The following is a 26,004-nucleotide window of genomic DNA, read 5'->3' as shown; positions in this document are numbered from 1 at the left end:
GTCAAGGATGAAACACCCCCAACATATGTACGCTTGCCAAATCCAATTGCAATAAAGATATTAATGATAATGCTCAGTTTTGATAATTACGTAATATTGCTGTGGTTGTACTTTGCAGTCACAGCATTTTACTGATTAGTCCAACTCATCGGCTCCTCAGTTTTCATTAGTAATGCTTTCCAAAAGGTCCAACAAAGACTGCATCGTCTGAAAAGTGAAGCAAATGTTAGACTAGACTACAGCTGTCTAGACTGGAGCTGTCCTATCTAGTCTTTGAGCATTAACATCTGAGCCGGCTTTATCAGTTCATGCTCAAAGACTAGATAGAACATTGCTAGACGAGACTAGAGCTATCCTATCTCGTCTTTGAGCAACAAGTCCTGCCTCTCTTCTGAGCAAGCCTTATCTTATGCAAAGACTAAATAGGCATCTTAGACTAGACTATAGCTGTCCTACCTAGTCTTTCAGAAGGAACATCTTCTTAAACTTTATCAGTTAATGCTCAAAGACTAGACAGAACAACTCCAGACTACACTTAAGCCCCCAAGACTAGACACGAGCTGTCCTAACTAGTCTTTGAGCAATAATATCCGCGTGGACTTCATTAGTTTACGCTCAAAGACTAGATACTGTAGAACAACTAGGTAAGACTTGACTAGAGCTCTCTAGACTAGACTAGATCTGTCCTATCTAGTTTTTCAGCAAGACGTTTTTCATCTTACCCAAGCAGGAGTAAGCAGTTTATACTCAAAGACTAGATAGGACAGCACTTGACTACATTAGAGCTGTCCTAACTAGTCTCTGAGCATGAATATCCGAGTGTATTTCATTAGTTTATGCTCAAAGATTAGATGCTGTAGAACAACTATAGACTAGGGCTCACTAGACTAGAGCTGTCCTATCTAGATTTTGAACAATACATTTTGCATCTTACCCAAGCAGGAGTAAGCAGTTTATGCTCAAAGACAAGATAGAGCAACTCTATAGCTGTCCTATCTAATCCTTTCCCATCAAACTAAGCATAAATTGATGAAGCTTGCTCGGATGAGAGGCATAACGTAGAGAGGACGGTAGTTTGTGCTAAAAGACTAGATTGAACAATTTTATACTAAACTGTAACATCCCTAGACATCGCTAGACTAGACTAGTGCTATCGTACTTAGTCTTTGAGCAAGACATTCTGCCTCTCTTCAGAAAAAGCCCTATTAGTATATGCAAAGACTAAATAGGCAGCTTAGACTAGACTGCAGCTGTCCAAACTAGTGTTTCACCATGAACATCTTCTTAAACGTAATCAGTTTATGCTCAAAGACTAGATAGAACAACTCTAGACTAGTTTGGAGCTCTCTAGACTAGACAAGAGCTGTCCTAACTAGTCTTTGAGCATGAATGTCCGAGTCGGCTTCATCAGTTTATACTCAAAGACTAGCTACTGTAGAAAAACACTAGACTAGAGCTCTCTAGACAAAACTAGAGCTGTCCTATCTAGTCTTGCTCAAAGACTAAAATATTGCTCAAAGAATAGATAGGGCAGCTCCAGTCTAAACTAAAGCTGTCCTATCTAGTCTTAGTCCTAAACTGATTAAGTCTGCTTGGGTGGTCATGCTCAAAGACTAGATAGAACAACTCTAGGCCAGACTCTAGCTCACTAGACTATACTGAAGCTATCCTATCTAGTATCAAAGACATCCCGCCTCTCATCCAAGCAGGCTTTATCAGCTTTATGTGCCCAAAGACTAGATCCAACAATTAGACTAGTGCTGTTCTATCTAGTCTTTGAATACGAACATCCAGGAAGGATTCATCAGTTCATGTTCAGAGACTAGATAAAACTGTAGTTTAGACTAGACTACAGCTGACAAGACTAGAGCTGTTCTATCTAGTCTTTGAACATAAACATCCAGGAAGGCTTCATCAGTTCATGTTCAGAGACTAGATAGGACAGCTCTAATCGAGAGCAGAGGACGACCAGAGCTGTCCTATCTAAAGAAAGTATGATGTGTTGCAGTGATTTTTCATGGCTGATTTTGGTTTACATTTCAGCTCAGTTTGCAGAGGAACAGGAACAGCTGTCATGTGAAGAAGAAGAAAAGTAGCACCTACAGTACAAACAGATGAGGTACTTCATTATTATTTATCACACTTCCTCCTCATCCAGGCATGCACTGCACACCTTCAGCTCCAACCCAGAGCACAGCGCTAAATTTATATCCAGTGAACTTTGTGTTGACCAAAACTAACAGAATATGAGCCAACATGTATGAAATCTATTTTTTTCTTCGACATACGACATCCTATCCAAGGACTCGTCTCCAAATATAGACCTGACTTACAGGGGTGGACTTGGACATGGTTTGAGGGTTATAAACAAATCAGAATAGAGTTTTTACATTTATCACTCCTATTTCCTGCTATTAGTCAAAATGTCCCCCAAGAGCCCATTCTTCCACATTTAGCATACACGTACTGGATCTTTGGCCGATCGAAAAGAAGTAAAAGAGCACGTACAAGGAAGATGTTTTGACGTAGGTGATGTTGCCATGGGAGCGGGGACAGTCTGGGTTGACACACTGAAAGCCTCCCCCTGTGTTGATACATGTTGTTCCTCGGCTACAGTTGTGCTGCTGGTTTAAACATTCGTCCACATCTGGAAGACAAAACAGCAGAGGCATGTAAGAAGAGCGAGGGGCCGGCAGCCAGACCGTCCGCAGTCTGAGCACCGGGTGCTGAGCTCCAGCTGTTTATTTGGTTTTTCGGTTCAGTCTCACATAAACGCTTCATGTCCTAAAGATCCCTTTTGCTGGGAAATGGTGAGGTCATTCATTTTAGGGCCAAAAACGTGTCTGACAGGATCGCAAAGGTCCTCTGTTATGCAAAATTAACTTTTTGATGGTGTGCTCACAGTAAATATGTGTTCCTAGAAACTGTTTATGAGCACCAAACATGAGAAAAATCCATCATCTCTCTCACTTGTTTGCTCCTATTTTGAGAGAAGAGACACGCAATCGGTTGATTCTGTGTTTTCATGACATCATGAAGGAAGAATTTCCTTTTTAGTGACGATGACGCCACTTGAGAATCTTCTGCATTTTAACCAATACTAGTACAACATCTGTATTTAAATTTTTTTTTTAAACTTGTAAATTTTTGCGAAAAAACTAAACTTTTTTTTTTTACATAATTTTGTGACATTCAAGTTGAACAGACTAGTTAATTAGTAGTAAACCAGACAGTATATTCATTATATTTACATTATTATATCTACTACATAACTAGGCAGTACATTAGAAAATAAGTACTAAAACCCACAACAAATTGTTATAATTATTGCAGCAATACAGAACACAGAAAATGTGCAAAAATGCGACATTTGTAATAGTGATGTTCATAATTCCAGGGGTCATGAGTACTTGTTGCAGGTTTCTGCCACCCATCCATCCATCTTCTTCCGCTTATCCGAGGTCGGGTCGTGGGGGCAGCAGCCTAAGCAGGGAAGCCCAGACTTCCCTCTCCCCAGCCACTTCCTCCAGCTCCTCCCGGGGGATCCCGAGGTGTTCCCAGGCCAGCCGGGAGACATAGTCTTCCCAACGTGTCCTGGGTCTTCCCCGTGGCCTCCTACCAGTCGGACGTGCCCTAAACACCTCCCTGGGGAGGCGATCGGGTGGCATCCTGACCAGATGCCCGAACCACCTCATCTGGCTCCTCTCGATGTGGAGGAGCAGCGGCTTTACTTTGAGCTCCCCCCGGATGACAGAGCTTCTCACCCTATCTCTAAGGAAGAGCCCTGCCACCCGGCGGCGGAAACTCATTTCGGCCGCTTGTACCCGTGATCTTGTCCTTTCGGTCATAACCCAAAGCTCATGACCATAGGTGAGGATGGGAACGTAGATCGACCGGTAAATTGAGAGCTTTGCCTTCCGGCTCAGCTCCTTCTTCACCACAACGGATCGATACAGCGTCCGCATTACTGAAGACGCCGCACCGATCCGCCTGTCAATCTCACAATCCACTCTTCCCTCACTCGTGAACAAGACTCCGAGGTACTTGAACTCCTCCACTTGGGACTGGGTCTCCTCCGCAACCCAGAGATGGCACTCCACCCTTTTCCGGGCAAGAACCATGGACTCGGACTTGGAGGTGCTGATTCTCAGGTTTCTGTGACTGCATTTATTTCGCACCAACATGAAGCACTGACAGCTTCTTTTTCCGGTCAGTTTACTACCTCTTACACAAGCGCTGGTGCTATTATTGTGGCCGCATTTCCGTGCACATGCCCACCTTTGACCCGCCCCTAGCTAAATGAGCCCGACAAGCACCAATTCAGAGGACAGCTTTGTAAAAAAATAATAATTTAAAAATCAGGCTTCGTTACACAGATGTTTTAGGATTTTGCAGGTGGCCTGATTTAGATTTTTTCTACAGCAAAAAGGCTAACCTAGCATGATTTGCTCTTAAAATGTTGGTGTAATGTTAGCTATGGAAGTACTATTGTAGCAAAATTATTTGCAAACGTGTATCTTAATCTGTGCTAGTGTAATCCAATTGACGTCTACTAATTTGTGTGTCTATATATCAATCCAAGTGTGTGTATTCAGATCCGCGTATGTGTGTTTTAAGTTGTTCGTCTGCCCCTAATCAGAAAGAACTCTCGATAGGCTGTCTACTTACACGTGACTTTTGCGACACTTCTGCCGTGTAAGATTGGAGCAAGCGCATCCAGATTCCTGAGCGTGTAATACAACGTGTGCGCACATTCAGAAGTGCATGCGCGCAATACAATCTGCGCGTGTGTATTTAGGATCTGCGAGTAGCAGAAACCCTCTATTGCCTATGTGTCAAAGTCAAGGCCCGCGGGCCTATGGCCCCTGGGATAATATTTCATTAGTACTAGAACCGGCCCGCAGGCCACAGCCGCCTGCTGCTGTTTTGCACGCACCAATACTCCATTCCCCACAATGCAACGGTAGCCTGCAAACTCACTGCAGCGCTGCAAGTGGGCCTCAGCTTCATTATTCATCAGCATTCAGGGCAGATGTCAACTTTCAGCAACCCCCCTCCCCAATAATGGCTAAACGGAAGGTGGACGTTGAGAACATGGGGTTTCAAGCCAGGTGGCAGGCAGAGTACATGTTCACAGAGATAAAAGGCAAACCTGTGTGTCTTCTGTGTGGATGTAATGAAAGAATATAATCTAAGAAGGCACTATGAAAAGTCTAAGAAACACAAAGACAAGAATATGGACAAAGCTATGGTGTCGTTTTGATAACTGACACCATGTTTAATTATAATTGTAATATTTGAATGATGATAAATGAATGTGTTGTGGCAGTATGCGGATTTCACCAATGCGGCGGTTTGTGGAAACAATCGGTTGATTTTCCAAACATTTTTAATAAATTGCCAACGTTGGAATGCTAAACAGCAAGTGCTTAAAGTTTTATGGCTTTGTAAAAACACTGAGACAAAGTCTAAGTTCATTGTGTTCTTCATGGTGTTTTTGAAACCGCACCAATTTTTTCCTTAGAGTTTTCAACTTACGTCAAGTTTTTTGCCAAGAGGATTATTTGTAGTATGTACATTTTCAGAATGTACTTGTTCTATTTTTGGCCAAAGTCAGACAAAGAAAATAATCTGAAGTTGTCTTTGTTATTATTTGTTATTATTGTTATTATTTGTTATTATTATTGTTATTATTTGTTATTATGCCATGATTTTACCCGTCCAGCCCGAGTGCTCACATGCAGTAGCTATGCTAGTGTTGACAACATTTGTGACCACCCCCATTTGTTAATGTTACATTGTTGTATGTGATATATAACATTTTATATAACAAAATGCGGCTAATTTATGGATTCTTCCAGGTTAACGAACTTCACATGCCGCCAATAAATTTATCCTTGTCATCATGATATCATCAGACCGATGAAATTGCAGAATGGGTCGTGGTAAACCAATTACATTGTTCACATTAAATCAAACACATTCACACAATTATGCAGTCAGATGTTTAGCACTTTATAGACTCACCCTCATCATGGAGAAGAACTAACAAAATCCACAGGATGCAGCACCAATGCCTAAGACGATCGACCCGGCCATCGAAAAAGGAGGAGAAGCACGAAGACCGTGCTAAATGACTTTTCCGGTAGGCTACTTATGCTGTGTTACAGGCACTGTTGTTCATTAAATTTGTGAATGAACACAAGCACCTGTGTAAATATTTTTTGTTTTAATGTGTAGACTTCTGTGGCCAATACATCCAGAGGTTTAATTTTTCCAAAAAATAGGTGGGTGCGCTCTATAGCCTGGAAATGACAGTATGTAAAAAGTGGATAAAGTACACATTAGTGCTTCTAAACTACAAAGGCACAAAAGGATGCATTCTACACTATTGTTGGACCTCTGAGACGTATTTAAAATGATTAAAAATAGTATAATATGACACTTTTTAAAGTTGTGAAGCTTCTTGTTAGATCGCCAGGTAGCCCCTGTTGATGCTGCCACACAGCTAGTAAGATGTGCAGCTGCTGCAGCCTCGTGAATGAGCCTTTGTCCCCATGTGCCCTCCCGTCACTCACCCTCACAGCTCCGCCCATCTGGGAGCAGCTTGTAGCCGCTGGGGCAGGAGCAGTGGTATGAGCCCGGCACGTTGACACATTCATGGACGCATAACGTGCCTCCCTGGTCCAGACGGTAGACTTCACACTCGTTGACATCTGTTAAAAACAGGAAAAGGCAGGCATATCAGGACCATGCAGGGGCTGCTGTACACAAGACGGCAGGAATGTTTGGGATGGAGGAAATTCACCGTATTAAAACACATACTGGAACAAACATCTGGGTAGACTGTTTCTGTCAACCACCTTGCCTCGGTATTATGAACAAGACATGCATGAAATATATTAAATACATATACAGTTAAGACCAAAGTCATTCATCCTGTGGTCACCATTTTTATCGTGTTGAAAGGGTATTTTTGGTTGTAAATGACACAAGAAAGTGGCAAAAGAAGTTGTGTTAAGGGAACTTTTAGCATAGTGCGGAAGAGGGGTTCTCAACTGGCCTCAATTTAGGACTGCAGATTTTCCCATGGTTTGACTTCAACAAAAGTAGGTCGTGACTTAATGACCAAGTATACACTTACCACTGAATCAGTGCTATTTGCGTCCCCCAGGAAATACAATTCATCCAACCATTTCTGCTGCTTTTTCCCTATATGTACAATACAATATCAGTAATGTTTGCTGTCCATTGCTTTGATGCATCGCTAATAAATACAATTAATATAAAGTATTGTTAACACTGGGAAAATACAATTGAATGACTATATCCACTTCCTAAAATTAGACTTTACCCTAAAACATTGTCATGTGTGTAGATGACTGCCTCGCTTCCCACACCTGCTAACACTTAACCTTGACTGAGGATTTCACTGTCACATTTTTATTAGATTCTTTCCACAGTGAAGTTTGTGGAATTAGAAGAAAAATCTTTAAACAGAAGAACGAAATTCAGTAAATAAAAGTAAAAAAAACTCTGATCGTAACATCTCTAGTTTGGAACCCTTTAGATCCCACATTTATCATCGGGCCTGATGTGCTTGCAAAGTTTGGTGAATTTTCGTGCAAGTTAATGCACTCCAAAATGTTTGGAAACCCATGGAAATATAATTAAAAAACATGTGATGCACCAAATTTTTGGCTACTGAATAATTTTGGCCCAAAGTTGCATTTTCGACTTCAACAAAACAGGATGTTGTGACGACGTACGTTCTCGGGTTTTATCCTCTGAAATTTAAACAGTTCGATCGCCATTCTGATTATATGAACACCCCTGCACAGAAAATGACAGTACCCAAAGTGTCGACTCCTGAATGTTGTCACGTGGGGGTCGCATCTTTATGCGGGATCGTTCCTCCAGATGCAACACGGACACTCCGGACGAAAACGTGAAGGTAGGATATGATGTATTAATCATAAATAATACACCGTACCAAAAAGACAGAAACAAACAAAAGAAAAGTGCCGAACGCAGAGGAATCGAGAACATAAATAAACCAACATAACAATAGCATATCGCAAACACGGAAGCCATGATCAAAATATATAAATATTAAACGTTATTATAAAAATGCCCGTTAGTACATTACATATATACTTACATCATGTATATACAACCATAATGGAGGTGTTTGGATTATTTTTTAGGGGCTCCATAGGTAGAATTGAACTGATCCTTTGGGCTCCATTGTAAGCAGGCCTTTGATCAAATGTATTTAATATTCAGAAAAAATAGAAAAATAACATCCCTCGTCATGTCTTTTATAATGATTGTGAACGATAGGCAAATTTCCCAAAAAAAGTGCAGTTCCCCTTTAAGCGCAAAAATTATGACTAAAGTGGTGAAGTTGTATTTTCATTTGCACTTAAATGTTATTGACAGTTTATTTAAGAAACACACATATATATATATACATTTAGTTATATTTGTTTTATTTTTAATACTGTGTAATTGTAGTTATATTTATTTTTCATCAGTTATTAGGAGTCCCTTCTTTTTCAGTATATTTTGTTAGTATTTATTTTTGTAATCCGCCTGACCTAAGGCTTAATAATAATCGTTGTGCATCACACATGGTTTCATGTCATTTGACAAGGTTGTTAACCTGTTATTTCTATTAACTGGTTATTTCAGGAGTTTAGGGGCAGTTTCTTGTGCATGGTTTGCACATCAGCATGAGAGATGGTTACAATGTCACGCTTGGTCAGCACAGTGTTAATAGTATTGCAGTAGTTGTACTGTAGTGGTTGTAGCTCACCCTGGCAGATACTGTTGTCTGATGTGCCACTCATGTGAAAGCCTGCATCACAGCTGCAGTGTTGGGCTCGGTTCACTTGGGCACAGCGAGGTTTTCGGCTAAACGCTGGATCGTTCATGACGCTCCACTCAGGAGGAGCTGCATTAAAAAAAAAATAAGACAAAACAAAATGTTTGGCTTCTGCAGCTAAAATAATCTGCAAGCAGTGATGGGCAAGCTCCTTGGATAGTAGTATATAGTAAGCTAAGCTACAAGTTACTCTTGATTATATGTAGCAAAGCTACAGGGGAAGCTATCCCAGGAGAATTGTAGCAAGCTGCACAGCAATAGTAGCTTGCTACATCAAAGCTACATTTAACGGCATTTATACCTATGGTCCCACATGTATAATATCAGTGTTAATGTAACTGAGAGTGTACAAATGGCCCCAATAAGAGTCCGTTACTATTAACTATATGTCATCTAGCTGTGGACATTTAGTGTTCCCCGCACCCCACTGTATGCATTTATTTAGTTTGCCTTTTCTCCGGCCCACCCGTATAATGTTATTAATTTTTTCTACCGACAGTAAAAAAAAAAAAAAAAAACAGCATCTATCTATATCTTGACAAAAAAAAACAATGACTTGTGTTGTTTGGGAACAGTTAGTAATGGTTATGTGCAGTAAAACTTTTCATGAACTCAACATAATGTGTGTTCCTAAATTTGTGTCATGAAGAGAGCAGTTATGATTTTGGCTTACAGAGTAAACATCTAAAAACTAATGTTTTGGGCATTGTTTTCTCTAAATGCATACATTTGTACAAATATGGCTAAGGAAACGCATTATTGTGGGTTTCCTGCACGTCTTAATCACTAAAAGAAAAATCTAACCCGCGGAACACAATTTATTCAAGTGTTTTTTTGGGGGATTTTTTTTAGTTGTCAGCTTGAAGCGTCCCTCTGTCTGCGACTCCCTTGTTGTCATCTGACATGAGTGTGTGACTGTTATGACTTTGCTAACTATTTTTGATGACCCGTCTTATCTTGCCTCTGATTGGCCAGTCTGTAATGTTTTGTCCTAACCTTATCCAATTGTGACTCATCATAGGAACTCCAACCAATTATGGGTTTTCTCCGTATATATGGATGTTTTCATTCATCCAGGTCATTGCATTTTCTCCGTATTTTTTGGGCCTGGATTCGCAGTCCATTTTCTCTCTTTGTAGCTAAACTACAGGAAAAGCTACTCGTTAAAAAAGTAGCTAAACTACCGCCAAGCTACTGAAAAATGTAGTTAAGCTACGTAGCTTACCTTCAAGTAGCGTGTTACTGCCTAGCACTGCCTGCATTATTTAGTGCAGTGGTTCTAAAACTTTTTTCACCATGTACTATATCAGAAAAAAACTTGTCTCTCCAAGTTCCACCATAATGACCAACATTAAAATATAGTAGTTTATTAGGGCTATGTATACATTAAAAACAAGGCAGATGTTTTATTTAAAAACTGAATTCCATATTTTTTGGCACTGTATTATTACACACAGTTTGAACAGTAATACTGTGTCTGAATATACACTGTATTCTAATCAAGTGATTCAAGATGAAGCCAGCATACCACAGTTTGAGAATCAACGATTTAGTGGATGTCACCTGTCTGAGTTTGGTGCTGGCAGTGGGAGCCACTCCAGTTCTGGGAGCAGGTGCATTTGTACTGACTGACACCATCCACACATGTGCCTCCATTTTGGCAGGGGTTACTTGCACACTCGCTGATGTCTGAGGACACGGGACACAGGGAACTTATTATTTTGCCTTTTGGACACTAAATCATGAGTCAGTCTTGTTATACTATGCATTATGTTTCAATGAAATCATACTTACCGTATTTTTTGGACTACTGTATATGGCACATTTAAAATCATTGAATTTTCGGATAAAATCGACAGTGTGTCTAATGTATGTAATAATTGTTGTTGTGCTTCCTGACCTCAAAGCAATTTTATTTGTGATAAGTGTGACCAGTAGATGGCAGTCATACATAAGCGATACGTGTAGACTGGAGGTTGACGCCTGTTCAATAAATGACGGTAGCAAGTACCTTTAAGCAAGCAAGCCCAAAGCTTTGATATTTCATTGAGAATATAGAACATTACACATGGTGCTCAAAAATCTGTCAAAATGTTTTAGTACGACTTTGGTAAGGGACAAAGCTGCGCAGCTTGATGGATATATGTCAGAGCAATATGGCTACCATAGTCAGACGTACTGTGCTTCAACATACGGGTATTATAATGATGTGTGTATAAAGATCCCAAAATGGCAACTATTAGGAGACATACTATCTGACATTTTGTTCGCCCTATTATGCAAAACCAACTTTTCTTACTTGCAGATACCTGCTGATATGTATTTGGGATCTAAATAAATCCCCAAAATGTGCGCATGTCCGCCATTGTAGTCTGTGCCGTAGTTAATACGCTTCTTTTTTTCCTCTATCCTCTTGTTATTGGGGGAATTCATCCTCTACTGTTGCCATTTCTAATATAAAGTAGCATACAGTTCCAACTTATATCTATCAGTAGTCTCGCAATGGAAGCGCTAAAAACTAATTCAAGATAACAGAAAAGATGGTGTCGAAGTGGAACCAGGTAAATAAGACCGCCCACAAAACGGCGCATCCTGAAGAGACGGTTAGAAAGTGGCTTGTAAAACATAATCTATACAACATTTTGACCAAATAACTACCATTATATGTTATGTAGACCACAAGGAGGTGTTTTAAGAGAGAAAAAAAAATCATAATATGATCTCTTTAAAGGGCAACATTATCACCAGACCTATGTAAGCGTCAATATATACCTTGATGTTGCAGAAAAAAGACCATATATTTTTTTAACCGATTTCCGAACTCTAAATGGGTGAATTTTGGCGAATTAAACGCCTTTCTATTAATCGCTCTCGGAGTGATGACGTCATGCCTCGTCGGTGTGTTGTCGGAGGGTGTAACAACACGAACAGGGACGGATTCAAGTTGCACCAGTGGCCGAAAGTTGCGAAAGTGGTAAGAAATTGGACGTTTGTTCCGCACACTTTACCAACGAAAGCTATGCTACGACAGAGATGGCAAGAATGTGTGGATATCCTGCGACACTCAAAGCAGATGCATTTCCAACGATAAAGTCAAACAAATCTGCCGCCAGACCCCCATTGAATCTGCCGGAGTGTGTGAGCAATTCAGGGACAAAGGACCTCGGTAGCACGGCAAGAAATAGCGGCAGTTTGTTCCCGCAGACGAGCGAGCTAAACCCCCTGGATGTCTTGGCTCACACCGTCCCTTATGCCACCGAAGATGATCAAGAGAAGAATATCGACCCTAGCTTCCCTGGCCTGCTGACATCAACTCCAAAACTGGACAGATTGTAACGACGTGGTCGCATCGTGATGCGGGTGTGGTTCTCCCAAGGATGCAGACGGCTTCGGACACAGCTTGCAGGTAGGAAAATGATTTATTTTAAATATAAATCATATGGTGAATAACAAAAAGACATGCACGTAGCACAAAAGGCAAAACAAAAGGACTAGCGTGGGAGCTAGCAGGAAAAAATAGCATAGCATGAAATCTAAGTTGTCGTTATCAGTTGTATGGGAACAAACTACGAAGCCAGACCGAGTGAGGCCAGAGCAAAGACTAAATAGCCCTCTGATTAGCGCCCGGGCAACAGGTGCGCGTCCCGAACACTAACCAGAGGCAGGTGCGTACAATCTGCCGTCATGGCAACAGAAACAAACTAAACTCAAGGTGCTGAAAACACGTGACACAAACATAAACAAACTCTGATCCGGGCAGCGGATCGTAACAGTACCCCCCCCTTAAAGGACAGATTCCAGATGTCCCTTGACACGAAATAAAACTAGAACCCAAAAAACAAGAAACAGTTCAAGAGTCCAGGGAGGGTGGAGGGAGGATTTGGTGGTGGGTCGCCAGGCCACGTGTCCCCGAATCCACCGGGGAAGAGTCAGGTGGCGGCGGCGAGTGGAACGCCGCTGCCGCAGGCGAGGCGGGCGACCACGGAAAGGCCACATTCGTGGCTGCCGAGAAGGTGGGCGTGAGTGGCGCCAGAAGTTCAGCAGCCGGAGAGTTCTACGACTACGTCTCGGGTGTCGCTGCTGTTTGCGCCACTGGCGTCCATAAACAAACCTCCGAGAGCGCCGCTTGCGCAGCCAGACCACTCGAGGTCGCTGAGACGAAGACAAGGAGAGAGCAGACGTCGCCGTGGAAACAGTAGGAGCCGACGTCGCCGTGGAAGCAGGAGGAGCCGACGTCGCCGTGGAAGCAGGAGGAGCCGACGTCGCCGTGGAAGCAGGAGGAGCCGACGTCGCCGTGGAGGCAGGAGGAGCCGACGTCGCCGTGGAGGCAGGAGGAGCCGACGTCGCCGTGGAGGCAGGAGGAGCCGACGTCGCCGTGGAGGCAGGAGGAGCCGACGTCGCCGTGGAGGCAGGAGGAGACGTCGCCGTGGAGGCAGGAGGAGACGTCGTCGCCGTGGAGGCAGGTGCAGGTTCTGGTACCAGCCGTGGAGCAGGTGCAGGTTCTGGTACCAGCCGTGGAGCCGGCGCTGGTGTGGGTACCAGCCGTGGAGCCGGCGCTGGTGTGGGTACCAGCCGTGGAGCCGGCGCTGGTGTGGGTACCAGCCGTGGAGCCGGTGCTGGTGTGGGTACCAGCCGTGGAGCCGGCGCTGGTGTGGGTACCAGCCGTGGAGCCGGCGCTGGTGTGGGAACCAGCCTTGGAGCCGGCGCTGGTGTGGGAACCAGCCTTGGAGCCGGCGCTGGTGTGGGAACCAGCCTTGGAGCCGGGACAGGGGTTGGTCTTGGAGTCGGTGCTGGTGTGAGAACCAGCCTTGGAGCCGGCGCTGGTGTGAGAACCAGCCTTGGAGCCGGCGCTGGTGTGAGAACCAGCCTTGGAGCCGGCGCTGGTGTGGGAACCAGCCTTGGAGCCGGCGCTGGTGTGGGAACCAGCCTTGGAGCCGGCGCTGGTGTGGGAACCAGCCTTGGAGCCGGCGCTGGTGTGGGAACCAGCCTTGGAGCCGGTGCTGGTGTGGGAACCAGCCTTGGAGCCGGCGCTGGTGTGGGAACCAGCCGAGGAACTTGGCATGGTGGAGCTTGGCGTGATGGAGGTACTGGAGACGAAGCTTGGTGTGTCAGCCGAGATGCAGGAACAGGTGCTAGCCGAGGTGCAGCTGGAGGTGGCCTAGCTGGCGGTTGTGGCTTAGCAGGACGAAGGACTGGTGGCGGTGGCCGTGCAGGAGGTTGCGGTTTAGCACGCCGAAAGACTGGTGGCGGTGGCCTTGCAGGAGGTTGCGGTTTAGCACGCCGAAAGACTGGTGGCGGTGGCCGTGCAGGGGGTTGCGGCTTAGCACGCCAAAAAACTGGTGGCGGTGGCCGTGCAGGAGGTTGCGGCTTAGCACGCCGAAAAACTGGTGGCGGTGGCCGTGCAGGTGGTTGCGGCTTAGTACGCCGAAAGACTGGTGGCGGTGGTCGTGCAGGAGGTTGCCGCTTAGCACGCCAAAAAACTGGTGGCGGTGGCCGTGCAGGTGGTTGCGGCTTAGTACGCCGAAGTTGTGCCACCGCACTAGCACAGTTCCCAGTACTAGCCCCCCCCCTCAAGACGCGGATACCAGACGCGCTCTTTGCGGTTTGGAACCGTCTTCAAGGGTGGGTGGGGGGAGGTATGGAGGGGGGTATACTCTTCTTCAAATTGTCCAAATTGACTATTATCATCCCCCACTTGAGATTGGGTGGGAGCACAGGGGGAAAAAATATGTGCAGTGGGCGGAGCAATAGTCACTGGGGGCGGAACCAAAGTCACTGGAGGTGGAGTCTGAAAATCAGAATGTGACTGACTAGACTTACACTTAATAAAAATGTCCTGATAATGTCTTATCTTAGAATGAAAGTCATTTGGTATTGGCTGACAGAAAGAATTAGAAGATGGAAAAAAAAATTCTTGCTCAATGACGTCATCGGGAGTGGGCGGAGTTACCTCTTCGGAGGGCGCAAATGAAATGACGTCATTGTTGATGCTGTCCATGTGACTGACAGCCCAATCGGAGAAATGTTTGGCAAAGTGGTCGATTGGGTTGCCAAACATCTGAGGAGGGGAAGTTTGAGCTGCATGTAGCTTGCTTCGGTCCGGGGGAGGAGTTTGCAGGAGCGGCGCGTCTTGACAGCGAGGGGAAGACCTTCTGGCCGGCTTCCGTCTTCGCTGACGCGTCCCGTACTGCGGGGGTGTGGCGATGTCCTCGGGCCAAACGGAGTGGATTGGGACCAGCTTTCCGTTGAGACCCCATATCAGGTCCTGGCGCTCCGAGGGGGAATAGCGAAGAGTTTCCGCTTCCATTGCTCGCAACACCTCCCACGTACCTTCGTCAAACTCCTCAATGGCGGCCGCGGGAGAATTGTTATTTGCTGGCTTCGTACTGTAACGACGTGGTCGCATCGTGATGCGGGTGTGGTTCTCCCAAGGATGCAGACGGCTTCGGACACAGCTTGCAGGTAGGAAAATGATTTATTTTAAATATAAATCATATGGTGAATAACAAAAAGACATGCACGTAGCACAAAAGGCAAAACAAAAGGACTAGCGTGGGAGCTAGCAGGAAAAAATAGCATAGCATGAAATCTAAGTTGTCGTTATCAGTTGTATGGGAACAAACTACGAAGCCAGACCGAGTGAGGCCAGAGCAAAGACTAAATAGCCCTCTGATTAGCGCCCGGGCAACAGGTGCGCGTCCCGAACACTAACCAGAGGCAGGTGCGTACAATCTGCCGTCATGGCAACAGAAACAAACTAAACTCAAGGTGCTGAAAACACGTGACACAAACATAAACAAACTCTGATCCGGGCAGCGGATCGTAACACAGATCAGCTTTCAGGAAAAGAGAGCGGATGAGGGTATGTCTACAGAATATATTAATTGATGAAAATTGGGCTGTCTGCACTCTCAAAGTGCATGTTGTTGCCAAATGTATTTCATATGCTGTAAACCTAGTTCATAGTTGTTAGTTTCCTTTAATGCCAAACAAACACATACCAATCGTTGGTTAGAAGGCGATCGCCGAATTCGTCCTCGCTTTCTCCCGTGTCGCTGGCTGTCGTGTCGTTTTCGTCGGTTTCGCTTGCATACGGTTCAAACCGATATGGCTCAATAGCTTCAGTTTCTTCTTCAATTTCGTTTTCGCTACCTGCCTCCACACTACAACCATCCGTTTCAATACATGCGTAATCTGTTGAATCGCTTAAGCCGCTGAAATCCGAGTCTGAATCCGAGCTAATGTCGCTATAGCTTGCTGTACTATGCGCCATGTTTGTTTGTGTTGGCATCACTATGTGACGTCACAGGAAAATGGACGGGTGTATATAACGATGGTTAAAATCAGGCACTTTGAAGCTTTTTTTAGGGATATTGCGTGATGGGTAAAATTTTGAAAAAAACTTTGAAAAATAAAATAAGCCGATGGGAACTGATTTTTAATGGTTTTAACCCTTCTGAAATTGTGATAATGTTCCCCTTTAATGCGCCCTATAATCCGGTGCACCTTGTGTATGAAAAATGTGGTAGTTATGAAATAATGTAGTCGTAACACCTTAAGAGTCAAGCTGGACAACAAGTTGCTTGCTTAGCCTTTGGCTTGTTGGCTAGCAGTCTCAACTCTGAATCTGCAGACCCAAAGTGTGAATTGTGAATAGAGCGGATCCACTAAGGGCAAACATGCCATATGGGAACGTAATCTTATGTCTAAGGGTCTACTGTACGATTGGCAAAACCATTCAGAATAACTTGTGTGGAATGGAATATTTTGGGGGTTTTCCAGTAATTGTTTAAAATTAGTTTTCATGTTCTTTCCACAGCATGTGTCTGCCCAGTTCCTATGTCCTCAAATGATCTAGTAATCAGTTTTGAAAGTTTTTTGGCACAAATTTTGGATGGATGTAAAAAAAAAAGAGAAGAAGAATAAGAATTTGGAAGCATGTGAATGAAAAATAGTGAGCATGTGGTGTGATGCAATGTCTGTAATTCAGAAAGAAGTGAAAGTTGGAGATGGAAATATTGACTCTGCAGGACGCTAGCTAGTAGAGGGCAGGTTAGAGAAAATGTGATAACACACATAAAAACACACACACAGACATCTACATAGAGCTAATCTGCACAGATAACCTATAGAAATATGCTGTTCAATCATTGATATTCAGTTCAATTGGATAAAACAAAAAGAAAGAACAAAGAAATAGATGCTGTGCTCTTTTTTACAAATGTGCAACTTGTTCAAGATTTGAGAGCTGGTATTTATACTTTTTCTACATATAATAATAAACATAATAAATTAATGTCATTCCTTAGATCACTAAATAGATTGCTTAAGTTATTACTCATACAAATTGTTCTCTTCCTATACGATACCGATATTGGAGCCTTGAGTAGTGGCAGATACAGATACAGATACGGTATCAGCACATACTTTTATCATTTTTTAGTGTGGAATGTTAGACCAGGCTCGATTGATCAAGTGAAATTAGTTGGACATTGTTAGGTATGAAAAAAACACTAACTTTTTTATTATGAACCGTCTAGAATGGACTTTTTGTCAAGAATTGCAGCGTGGAAGGCAGCTTCAGCAATGTGACCCGAAGATGCAGCAGACGACAGGCTGTTGGTGAGTAAAGTAATATGATATAATAATCAAAACAAAACACATTCACGAGGGAGTGGGGAAAAGAAAACAAAAGAAGGCAAGTTCAACTAATAAGGGCACAAGACACATGACTTCTTTTGTATTGAATATTAGGCATAGCATTAGGCATACGACAGGCAGAGCAAATGAAAATGAACCGGCGCCGTCTCCCTAAATAGGACGCTTATTGGCAACCGGTTGCAGGTGTGCCCCAGTTGCCAATCAGGCAGCAGGTGTGGCCGCCTGTGCATGGCACATGGAAGTGAATGTACCAAAATAAGTGCAAAGGACAGGAACTTTTTTAAAAAAAACAGAGACAAAGCCAACATGAGTCCAAAACATTCACCAGGGTGTGATATTTTAGCTGTCTTTAAATTAAAGTGGAGTTGTAATTGGTTGTTGGTAAAATTTAGTGGTCACAATGATTCATTAAGTTGACCACTTATCCCAGTAAAGTTGCATGTAGAGGACATGTTTGTTACTGGATACTTTCTAATATGGTTCTGTATCTGTAAGTAATATCCAGCTTTACACTTTTAATTTATGTCTAGCTTGTGTGCTATTGTGTGCTTATCTGTTGTGTAGCTGCTGGCTCCTAACGTGTTTACCTTTTGTAAATTTAACTTAACTAAAATACAAGAAAAGACAAACCTCGTGTGCTTATTGGAGGATTTTTAGGCTACGTTCACACTGCAGGGTTGGATGTCATATTTAGATGTTTTTTGTCAAATCGGATCTTTTTAGTGGCTGTTGACATTACAAATACAATGCAATTTCTAATGTGAATGCAATCTAACCCACTTGCGGACATGACGTCATGGCGTCCAAGCAATGCAGTGTTTACGAAAGTAAAAATGGCTTCAGCTCTAGACGGCCTCAGTACTGGCGCAATTTGTAGCCATTTCAAGGATTTTGTGCAATGAAAGTCAACATTTTCTGAACCAAATTATTGCGCGTACAAGATTAAGAAGGAAGAGGACGGGTATTTTGGCTCTCGCAGTTTGAGATAATTTGCTTTGATGTCTGCTTGAAGAGGGTGTCTGTGGGTGAGCAGTCGGAGACATGAGTGGTGGAGCTTTCACGCTAGTTCCTAAAACATTATTTTCACCTGTATTTTTCTCCTTCGTCAACTATTCATTTTATAACCGTCTATTTCGGCGATTTAACATATCGCATATGAACAAAAAAATCTGAATTGACCAGCAGTGTGAACAAGGAGGCACAAGACATTAAAACAACGTTGCAAACTTCTTGAATTAGGTCCTGACATTGAGCAACTGAAACATAACATTGAAACAAAATGCTTTTTGACAACGTTTAATCAATGCTGGGTTCTGACGCTGATTTGACCAGTGAATTTTGGTCATTTCCCAGACAATGTTCTACAACACAAATACAACGTTGAAACAACAATCTTTTTGATGACCTTTATTCAACGTCAGGTTATGATGTTGATTTGACCATTGAAATTCGGTCATTTCCCAACCAACAACGTGGATCCAACATTGGACATCAACGTTATCTCAATTTACAAATACAACTATTTTGCAACGGCGGTATAGCTCGGTTGGTAGAGCAGCCGTGCCAGCAACTTGAGGGTTCCAGGTTCGATCCCCGCTTCAGCCATCCTAGTCACTGCTGTTGTGTCCCTGGGCAAGATGCTTTACCCACCTGCTCCAAGTGTCACCCACACTGGTTTAAATGTAACTTAGATATTGGGTTTCACTATGTAAAGCACTTTGAGTCACTAGAAAAAAGCGTTATATAAATGTAATTCACTTCACTTCACGTTGTTTCAAAGTCAGTTTTAAAAGACAATGTATGTATAAGCAACGTTGTATTAATGTATTGTGCCTGCTATGTAAATGTTAACTGGCTGTTCAGTTTTGCGCAAGTAAACACTGCAGGACTGCTGTATCGTAGCGCTAAAATGAGAGATTTTAGATACAAGCAGATAACATCTGATACCTGTATTGTTGCTGATATTGGACAGATATCAATATCGGATTGGGACCCCCCCCCCCCCCAAGTAATTTTGCATGTTGTCTCAGGAAGTTTACATTATGCTGTAATTCTGATTAGTTGTATTTATTAAGGTAAAAAACGAGTGAGAAAGAAGAAAAAAAGAGAAGACATTTATCATCATTACCAGACGTACAAATTCGGCAAATCTTCAATTCTCCACAATATAGTGAATGACAACCAAGCTCTTTATTATTTTGTTTGGCTTCTGTGGAAGCCCTCATATGTCCAAAACATTAAAAAGCCCACTTCCCTCTGATGGATATTTTTAAACTCATTCAAGCAGTAGATTTCTTTTTCCCCACTCCATCAATATTGCTTTTTAAGCGTGACTAAAAGTAGACTGCACATGCTGGGGCAAAAAAAAACAGGAACAGAGATAACACTGTTGCAGAGTCATACCTTCTCAGGTTGCTCTTAAGCGTGAGTGTCAATAAACAAATAAGTGCAGCCCTTGGAATTTTCAAACAAGAAAAGTGCTCCTGCTGCAGGCCGATGGTGCATTCAATAGCCTGCTGAGCATACTTAGGAGCTATCAGAACTTAGTTTGAGTATAATTTCAGGTCCAAATATTGTCCGGTGGGACAGTGCTCCATGCAAGACACACCAGCTAGTGAGGGAGAGGAAGAGGAGGGTGCGTGTGGCGGCTTACAGTCACCCAACATGATGCTGCTCAAAAAGCTGGCAGGCAAGGCACTCCACAGTGGAATGAAGTACACGTGTGTTGTTTTTACTGTTCCTAGACACTGAATACCACTTTTAACAAGATTTTCTATCAATATTTCAAATGTCTTTCTTCATCTGTGTGTGTGTATATCAATATTTCAAATGTGTCTTTCTTCATCTGTGTATGTATATCCATCCATCCATCCATTTTCTACTGTTTGTCCCTTTCAGGGTTGCAGGGGGTGCTGGAGCCTATCTCAGCTGCATTCGGACGGAAGGTGGGGTACACCCTGGACAAGTCGCCACCTCATCGCAGGGCCAACACAGATAGACAGACAACATTCACACTCACATTCACACACTAGGGCCCAATTAGTGTTGCCAATCAACCTATCCCCAGGTGCATGTTTTTGGAGGTGGGAGGAAGCAGGAGTACCCGGAGGGAACCCACGCAGTCACGGGGAGAACATGCAAACTCTACACAGAAAGTTATGGAGCTTAATTTGATTCAGTGTGAGTTATTATATACCGCATTTCCGGAGTATAAGTCGCTCCGGAGTATAAGTCGCACCGGAGTATAAGTCGCACCGGCCGAAAATGCATAATAAAGAAGGAAAAAAACATATATAAGTCGCACTGGAGTATAAGTCGCATTTTTTGGGGAAATTTATTTGATAAAACCCAACACCAAGAATAGACATTTGAAAGGCAATTTAAAATAAATAAAGAATAGTGAACAACAGGCTGAATAAGTGTACGTTATATGACGCATAAATAACCAACTGAGAACGTGCCTGGTATGTTAACGTAACATATTATGGTAAGAGTCATTCAAATAACTATAACATATAGAACATGCTATACGTTTACCAAACAATCTGTCACTCCTAATCGCTAAATCCGATGAAATCTTATACGTCTAGTCTCTTACGTGAATGAGCTAAATAATATTATTTGATATTTTACGGTAATGTGTTAATAATTTCACACATAAGTCGCTCCTGAGTATAAGTCGCACCCCCGGCCAAACTATGAAAAAAACTGCGACTTATAGTCCGAAAAATACGGTGCACTTTTCAGTCCAGTTCTATTTGTGTAAAGTAGCTTTTCAATTTGTACCAATTAAGGTACAGCCAGCTAAGTTACCCCCTAAGCTTACTGTATACAGCCTAATGTTCTTCACAAAGCAGGGACCTACAGCTCATAATGCCAGGTTGATGTAAACATGTGCTTGAACCATGATAAAATCTCAATACACTACACAACAATAAGTGAAATCTTGATGATAAAAGTTATGATAAAACAAGATCATGTTGAAAACGACAAATAAAAGTATAAATTACGTATAGAATATGTCAGTTATTCTGAAACTGTGGTACATCATGTACCATTAATAGTACTCCATCTGGCGGTACGCCAAAGAATCACTTAATCAAATATTTAAACACAGTGTTACTGTTTAAATTGTGTGTAATAATGTTACAGTGATATACTCTGAGAGTGAACATTTGTTTTTGACCTATTTCTTCTGTCAGAGTTACCATTTTAGACAAAAGATATTCCTGTTATGCCACTGCAGTGGACGCTGGCATTTAGGAGTTTAAAATGTCAATGCAAGGATTTGTCAATGTGTTTACACTGGTCCAAGTTCCTCTGTGCAACAGGAGCGTTGTGGTGTTTTTTATTATATTTAGTTTGCTGCAAAAATGTTTGTCTTTCCCAAGTTTTGAACAGGACTCAGCTGGCCGTTCTGGTGTCATTTGCAGGCCAGATCTGGCTGTTGATAGCACTTCCCCACTGTATGAGCACTAACTGCATTTTGAATTTGAAATTAAACTAAGTTAAATTGGACATGGAATTGGAACTACAAATGGAAACCGAACTATACATAACATTTGAGCTAGAAATGGAATTTAAAATGAGTTTGAAATTGTAAACCTATGAAATTTGACTTGAAAAACTAATTAAATTCATTTGAATTGGAAATCGTTTCCCCAAGATGTAAATGGACGTTCAGAAGCAGTGTGCAGGTAAGAAAAATGATTTATTCTAATAATCAAGCCAAAATACAGAATGGTGCCGATGGCACGAGAAGCTATGGTAAAGGCTTAACCAAAGACTAGCCAAAAACAGGAGAAGTAAGAAGTAAGGATAACCAGCGTAACTGTTGCATGTAGCAAACAAAACTGCCAGGCAGAGTGTGGCGAGAGGCAGGAATGAATAGCTCTCTGATTAGTGACTGGCAGCAGTTGAGCGTCTCGACCACTGATTAGAAGCAGGTGAGAATAATCAGCAACCATGGCAACCAGGAACACAAAAACAGGAGTGGTGAAACAGAACTAAACAACTTACTTCGTTTCTGGTATTTAGATCATTGATGAGCCTTTTGTCTGCTTTTGGGTGTTACTGCGCCGTGCTGGGGACATTCGGGAGTGCAGTTGTCTGTGGCTTCATGTCAATATTTGCCTGTACTTATTTGACTGCTGCAAGTTTTGTTTTTTTATATATATATCATTTTTGTGGGTTACTTGCTTGGGGATAAAAGAACAAAATAGCATTTGACATGTGCTTAATTGTATTTCTGGACTGCATATGTCCAAAATCCAATATAAGAATTTTAAAAAAAAACAAAAAACATTTCAATTTAATTGATCAAAAATTTCAGTCCAATGATTGCACAGTGATGAGCAAAGCTGAAGACTGATGACTGAAATTTAAATTTGAATCAAGCATGAATTGGAAATGAAATGGATTTGATCTCCTGTAAACTTAATTTGAATAGGAAATTAAATGTGAATAGAATTGAATTCCAAATTGGAAATAATGGAAATCAATTGCAATGTGGGGGAATTGACCAGTCTTGAATTTTACTTCACTGAAACATAAAAGGGAACTGCATTTTTTTTTGAATTTTGCCTATTGTTCACAATCATTGTGAAAGACATGACAACGTATGGATTTTTTTTTATGCATTCTAAATATTCAACAAACGTAAATAAATGTCTGCTTACAGCAGAGCCAATGGGAGCTCCTCTATTTCGCCCATAAAACCCAATAAATAACCATCCAAAAACTGCCAACAATACTCCATTTACATTTGCTGACTTGAATATTAACCAAGTATCAGTGATATCGTTGTTATAAGCGCTAACGCAGACAAACTATTTATAGCGGCGCCATGATCACTTCCGTGTGTGCCTATGTTTACATCATCGAGTGGTCTGCTGCTTCCTTGCGCCCTGTAAGTCTATTCTTGATCATAAATCATGCATCTCACCTGGATATGAGACTTCTGCGAAGGTATTCCGACAAGTTGGTACACTTTGACAGCCATTTGGGACTCGGAAATGGCCAGAGCGACACGAAAAGATGCCTCCCCACCCTGTTTCTTCGCGAGGATTATGAGACTTTCTTCATCTAAATGGGAATATACGAACATCCCAGCAGTCGGCATCCTAATGACAGCAGACATTGTACAGTAAGTGATTGTTTTATTTTATTTTTTTAATTAATGTGCCGCCTATGCTTACAATGATCAAATACGTAAATAATAAATGTGCCCGTTACTACATTACATATATATTTACATCATATATATAAAACCTCAATGGAAGTGTTTGGATGTTTTTTTAAAGGGCTTTGTAGGTGGAATTGTGCGGCTCCCATGGATAGGCTCAATTGTAAGTGGACTTTCGATCGCTTTTATTTAATATTTAGAATGCATTAAAAAAAACATACATTGTCATGTCTAAAAAAAAAAAGTGCATATCACCTTTAAATTGATATATAATTTAATTGGAAATTGATTTTTAATTTAAATTAGAAATGTAATTAGAAATAAAATGTACTGGGGAATAAATGTAACTGAACTAAACGGAATCAAATGGAAGAGGGGCCTCACATGACCCAACGTGTTATGTTTGCAGGTTGCGTGCAGGTCAGTCATCATTACCTTTACAAAAGACGCCAGGTCCACTCCACGTTCCGTTGTCCTGGCAGACACGTGTGGCCGAGCCCACCAGGTGGTAGCCCTGCGAGCAAGTGAAATGCACCTCGTGTCCGACCAGATGCTTAGAGCCGAACTTGATTCCGTGATCCGGTTCTTCCAGCTGGGGGCAGGTGGTGGGGGCTGTGGGGTATAGAGAAGAAGGCTTATCGCATGTGGAGAACAGTAACATCCTCTGGCCTTCTCCGCCTGCGGATACGGGGTACACGTGTCACTGGGCAGACATCATTTAACCGCAAGCCTTGATCTGGAAGGTAGAATGCCTGAATAATACACACTTTTGACATTACATAACATTATAAATGGACTTCCATTTGGACTTGTATTACACTTTTATGCTTCCTCTACCTATGAAGAATGTGAGAAAGCGTTCAATAATGACTCACAGTTTCTTCTGTGCCTTGAGACCAATTGTGCTGTTCAATGTTTTCCAGATGAACTGCTTCATGTCACAATCTTGCCACATGAGAAAAACGTGTGCTGACCAACAAGGGAAAGACGTTTTCATGATGAAAGTTGGAAGGACTGAACCATAACAACATATTTGACCTATTTGCCTTTTTTAAGCTTGGCCTTTCATTGACATATCAGGCAAATTACAATGCCGCTTCTTGTTCCGAATGGCTTCGAGAAGACCTTGGGTATTTTGCATGAAAAAAAAACGCTGCAATAGAAGACGTCTTCTGTCACGCATGAGACACAACTCACTATTTAAAGGAGACTATTAAATATCTAGGATGTCTTCGTTTTTTTTGCTCATTCTGTTGGAATACCAAACTGAACCTCAACCTGTATGGAGGCAAACTTATTTAAATACAACATGGACCACAGCCACAGCATATGCATTGTAATGCAGCTTCCCTGATTGAGAGTAGAGAGCGCTATCCAAAGACCGAAGAGTTGCCAGCTCATTGCTCAGCATGACTCAGCCACCACTCAGCATCCATTGCACATGAAAATACTGTATATATTTTCAGGGCATATTATCATTCAGTAATGTTTGTTTTATGAGCTAATGATTACAGAGCTAAAGATTGAAATTACTTTGTTTTCCAAGCATGAAAAGGAAGAAAGTGGGTATGAAAGACACTGCTGAAAAGAAGTGGACGATATTCATTGAATTAAAGATAGAAATCATCAAAAACCTGACCGCATGACGCAATTTGACTGTATCACTGCTAGCCTACGCAATATTGAAGCAGATCGAGTCCAATGTGCTTCTGAATTATTTCCTGTTACCCCCCTGTTACCCCCCTCCCACACCTCTTCTCCAGAAAACATTCCGCGCCCCACACTCTCTGCTGTGACTCTAAATAATATGATTTGTCTATTAAATTGTTATAATTACACCTCTGTACAACATTGTATCCTTATTAACATTAAATAAAACTTACAACAAAAAAATTACTTTAACATTGATTTTTTTAGTCCATAAACATTTTTTTTTAAATGTTCCCTATAACACAAAACCAACATTTCTTACCTATTAGTACCTGCTGGTGTGCATTCGGAATCTACATAAGTCCCGAAAATTTTTAATTAAAGCGTGGAGGCATTGCAGATTTACAAAACCAGTGAAGTTGGCAAGTTGTGTAAATCATAAATAAAAACAGAATACAATGATTTGCAAATCCTTTTCAACTTATATTGAATTGAGTACACTGCAAAGACAAGATATGTAATGTTCAAACTGAGAAACTTTTTTTTTTTTTAAATAATCATTAACTTAGAGTTTAATAGCAGCAACACATTGCAAAAAAGTTGGCACAGAGGCATTTTTACC

At 42.0% G+C, this 26,004-nt stretch overlaps 1 protein-coding gene across 2 annotated transcripts in view; it reads right to left on the bottom strand.

Moving 5' to 3' along the window:
• fbln7 (fibulin 7) overlaps nucleotides 1–26,004 on the bottom strand; it is a 35,990-nt gene that overhangs the window by 5,082 nt on the left and 4,904 nt on the right. The window contains exons 3-7 of one of the 2 annotated variants that reach the window (XM_061959530.1): nucleotides 24,168–24,344; nucleotides 10,451–10,576; nucleotides 8,819–8,956; nucleotides 6,579–6,716; nucleotides 2,509–2,647 (exon numbers count right to left, since the gene is read on the bottom strand). In XM_061959530.1, coding sequence (XP_061815514.1) covers nucleotides 2,509–2,647; nucleotides 6,579–6,716; nucleotides 8,819–8,956; nucleotides 10,451–10,576; nucleotides 24,168–24,344 — 718 coding nt within the window. The remainder of the gene's footprint in view (nucleotides 1–2,508; nucleotides 2,648–6,578; nucleotides 6,717–8,818; nucleotides 8,957–10,450; nucleotides 10,577–24,167; nucleotides 24,345–26,004) is intronic. The other variant, XM_061959538.1, reaches the window with a different exon arrangement.

Source organism: Nerophis lumbriciformis, linkage group LG02 (genome assembly GCF_033978685.3).
Source record: "Nerophis lumbriciformis linkage group LG02, RoL_Nlum_v2.1, whole genome shotgun sequence".
NCBI lineage: Eukaryota > Metazoa > Chordata > Actinopteri > Syngnathiformes > Syngnathidae > Nerophis > Nerophis lumbriciformis.
Note: the sequence above shows the minus strand (reverse complement) of the source record. Positions and strands in the feature narration are given on the sequence as shown.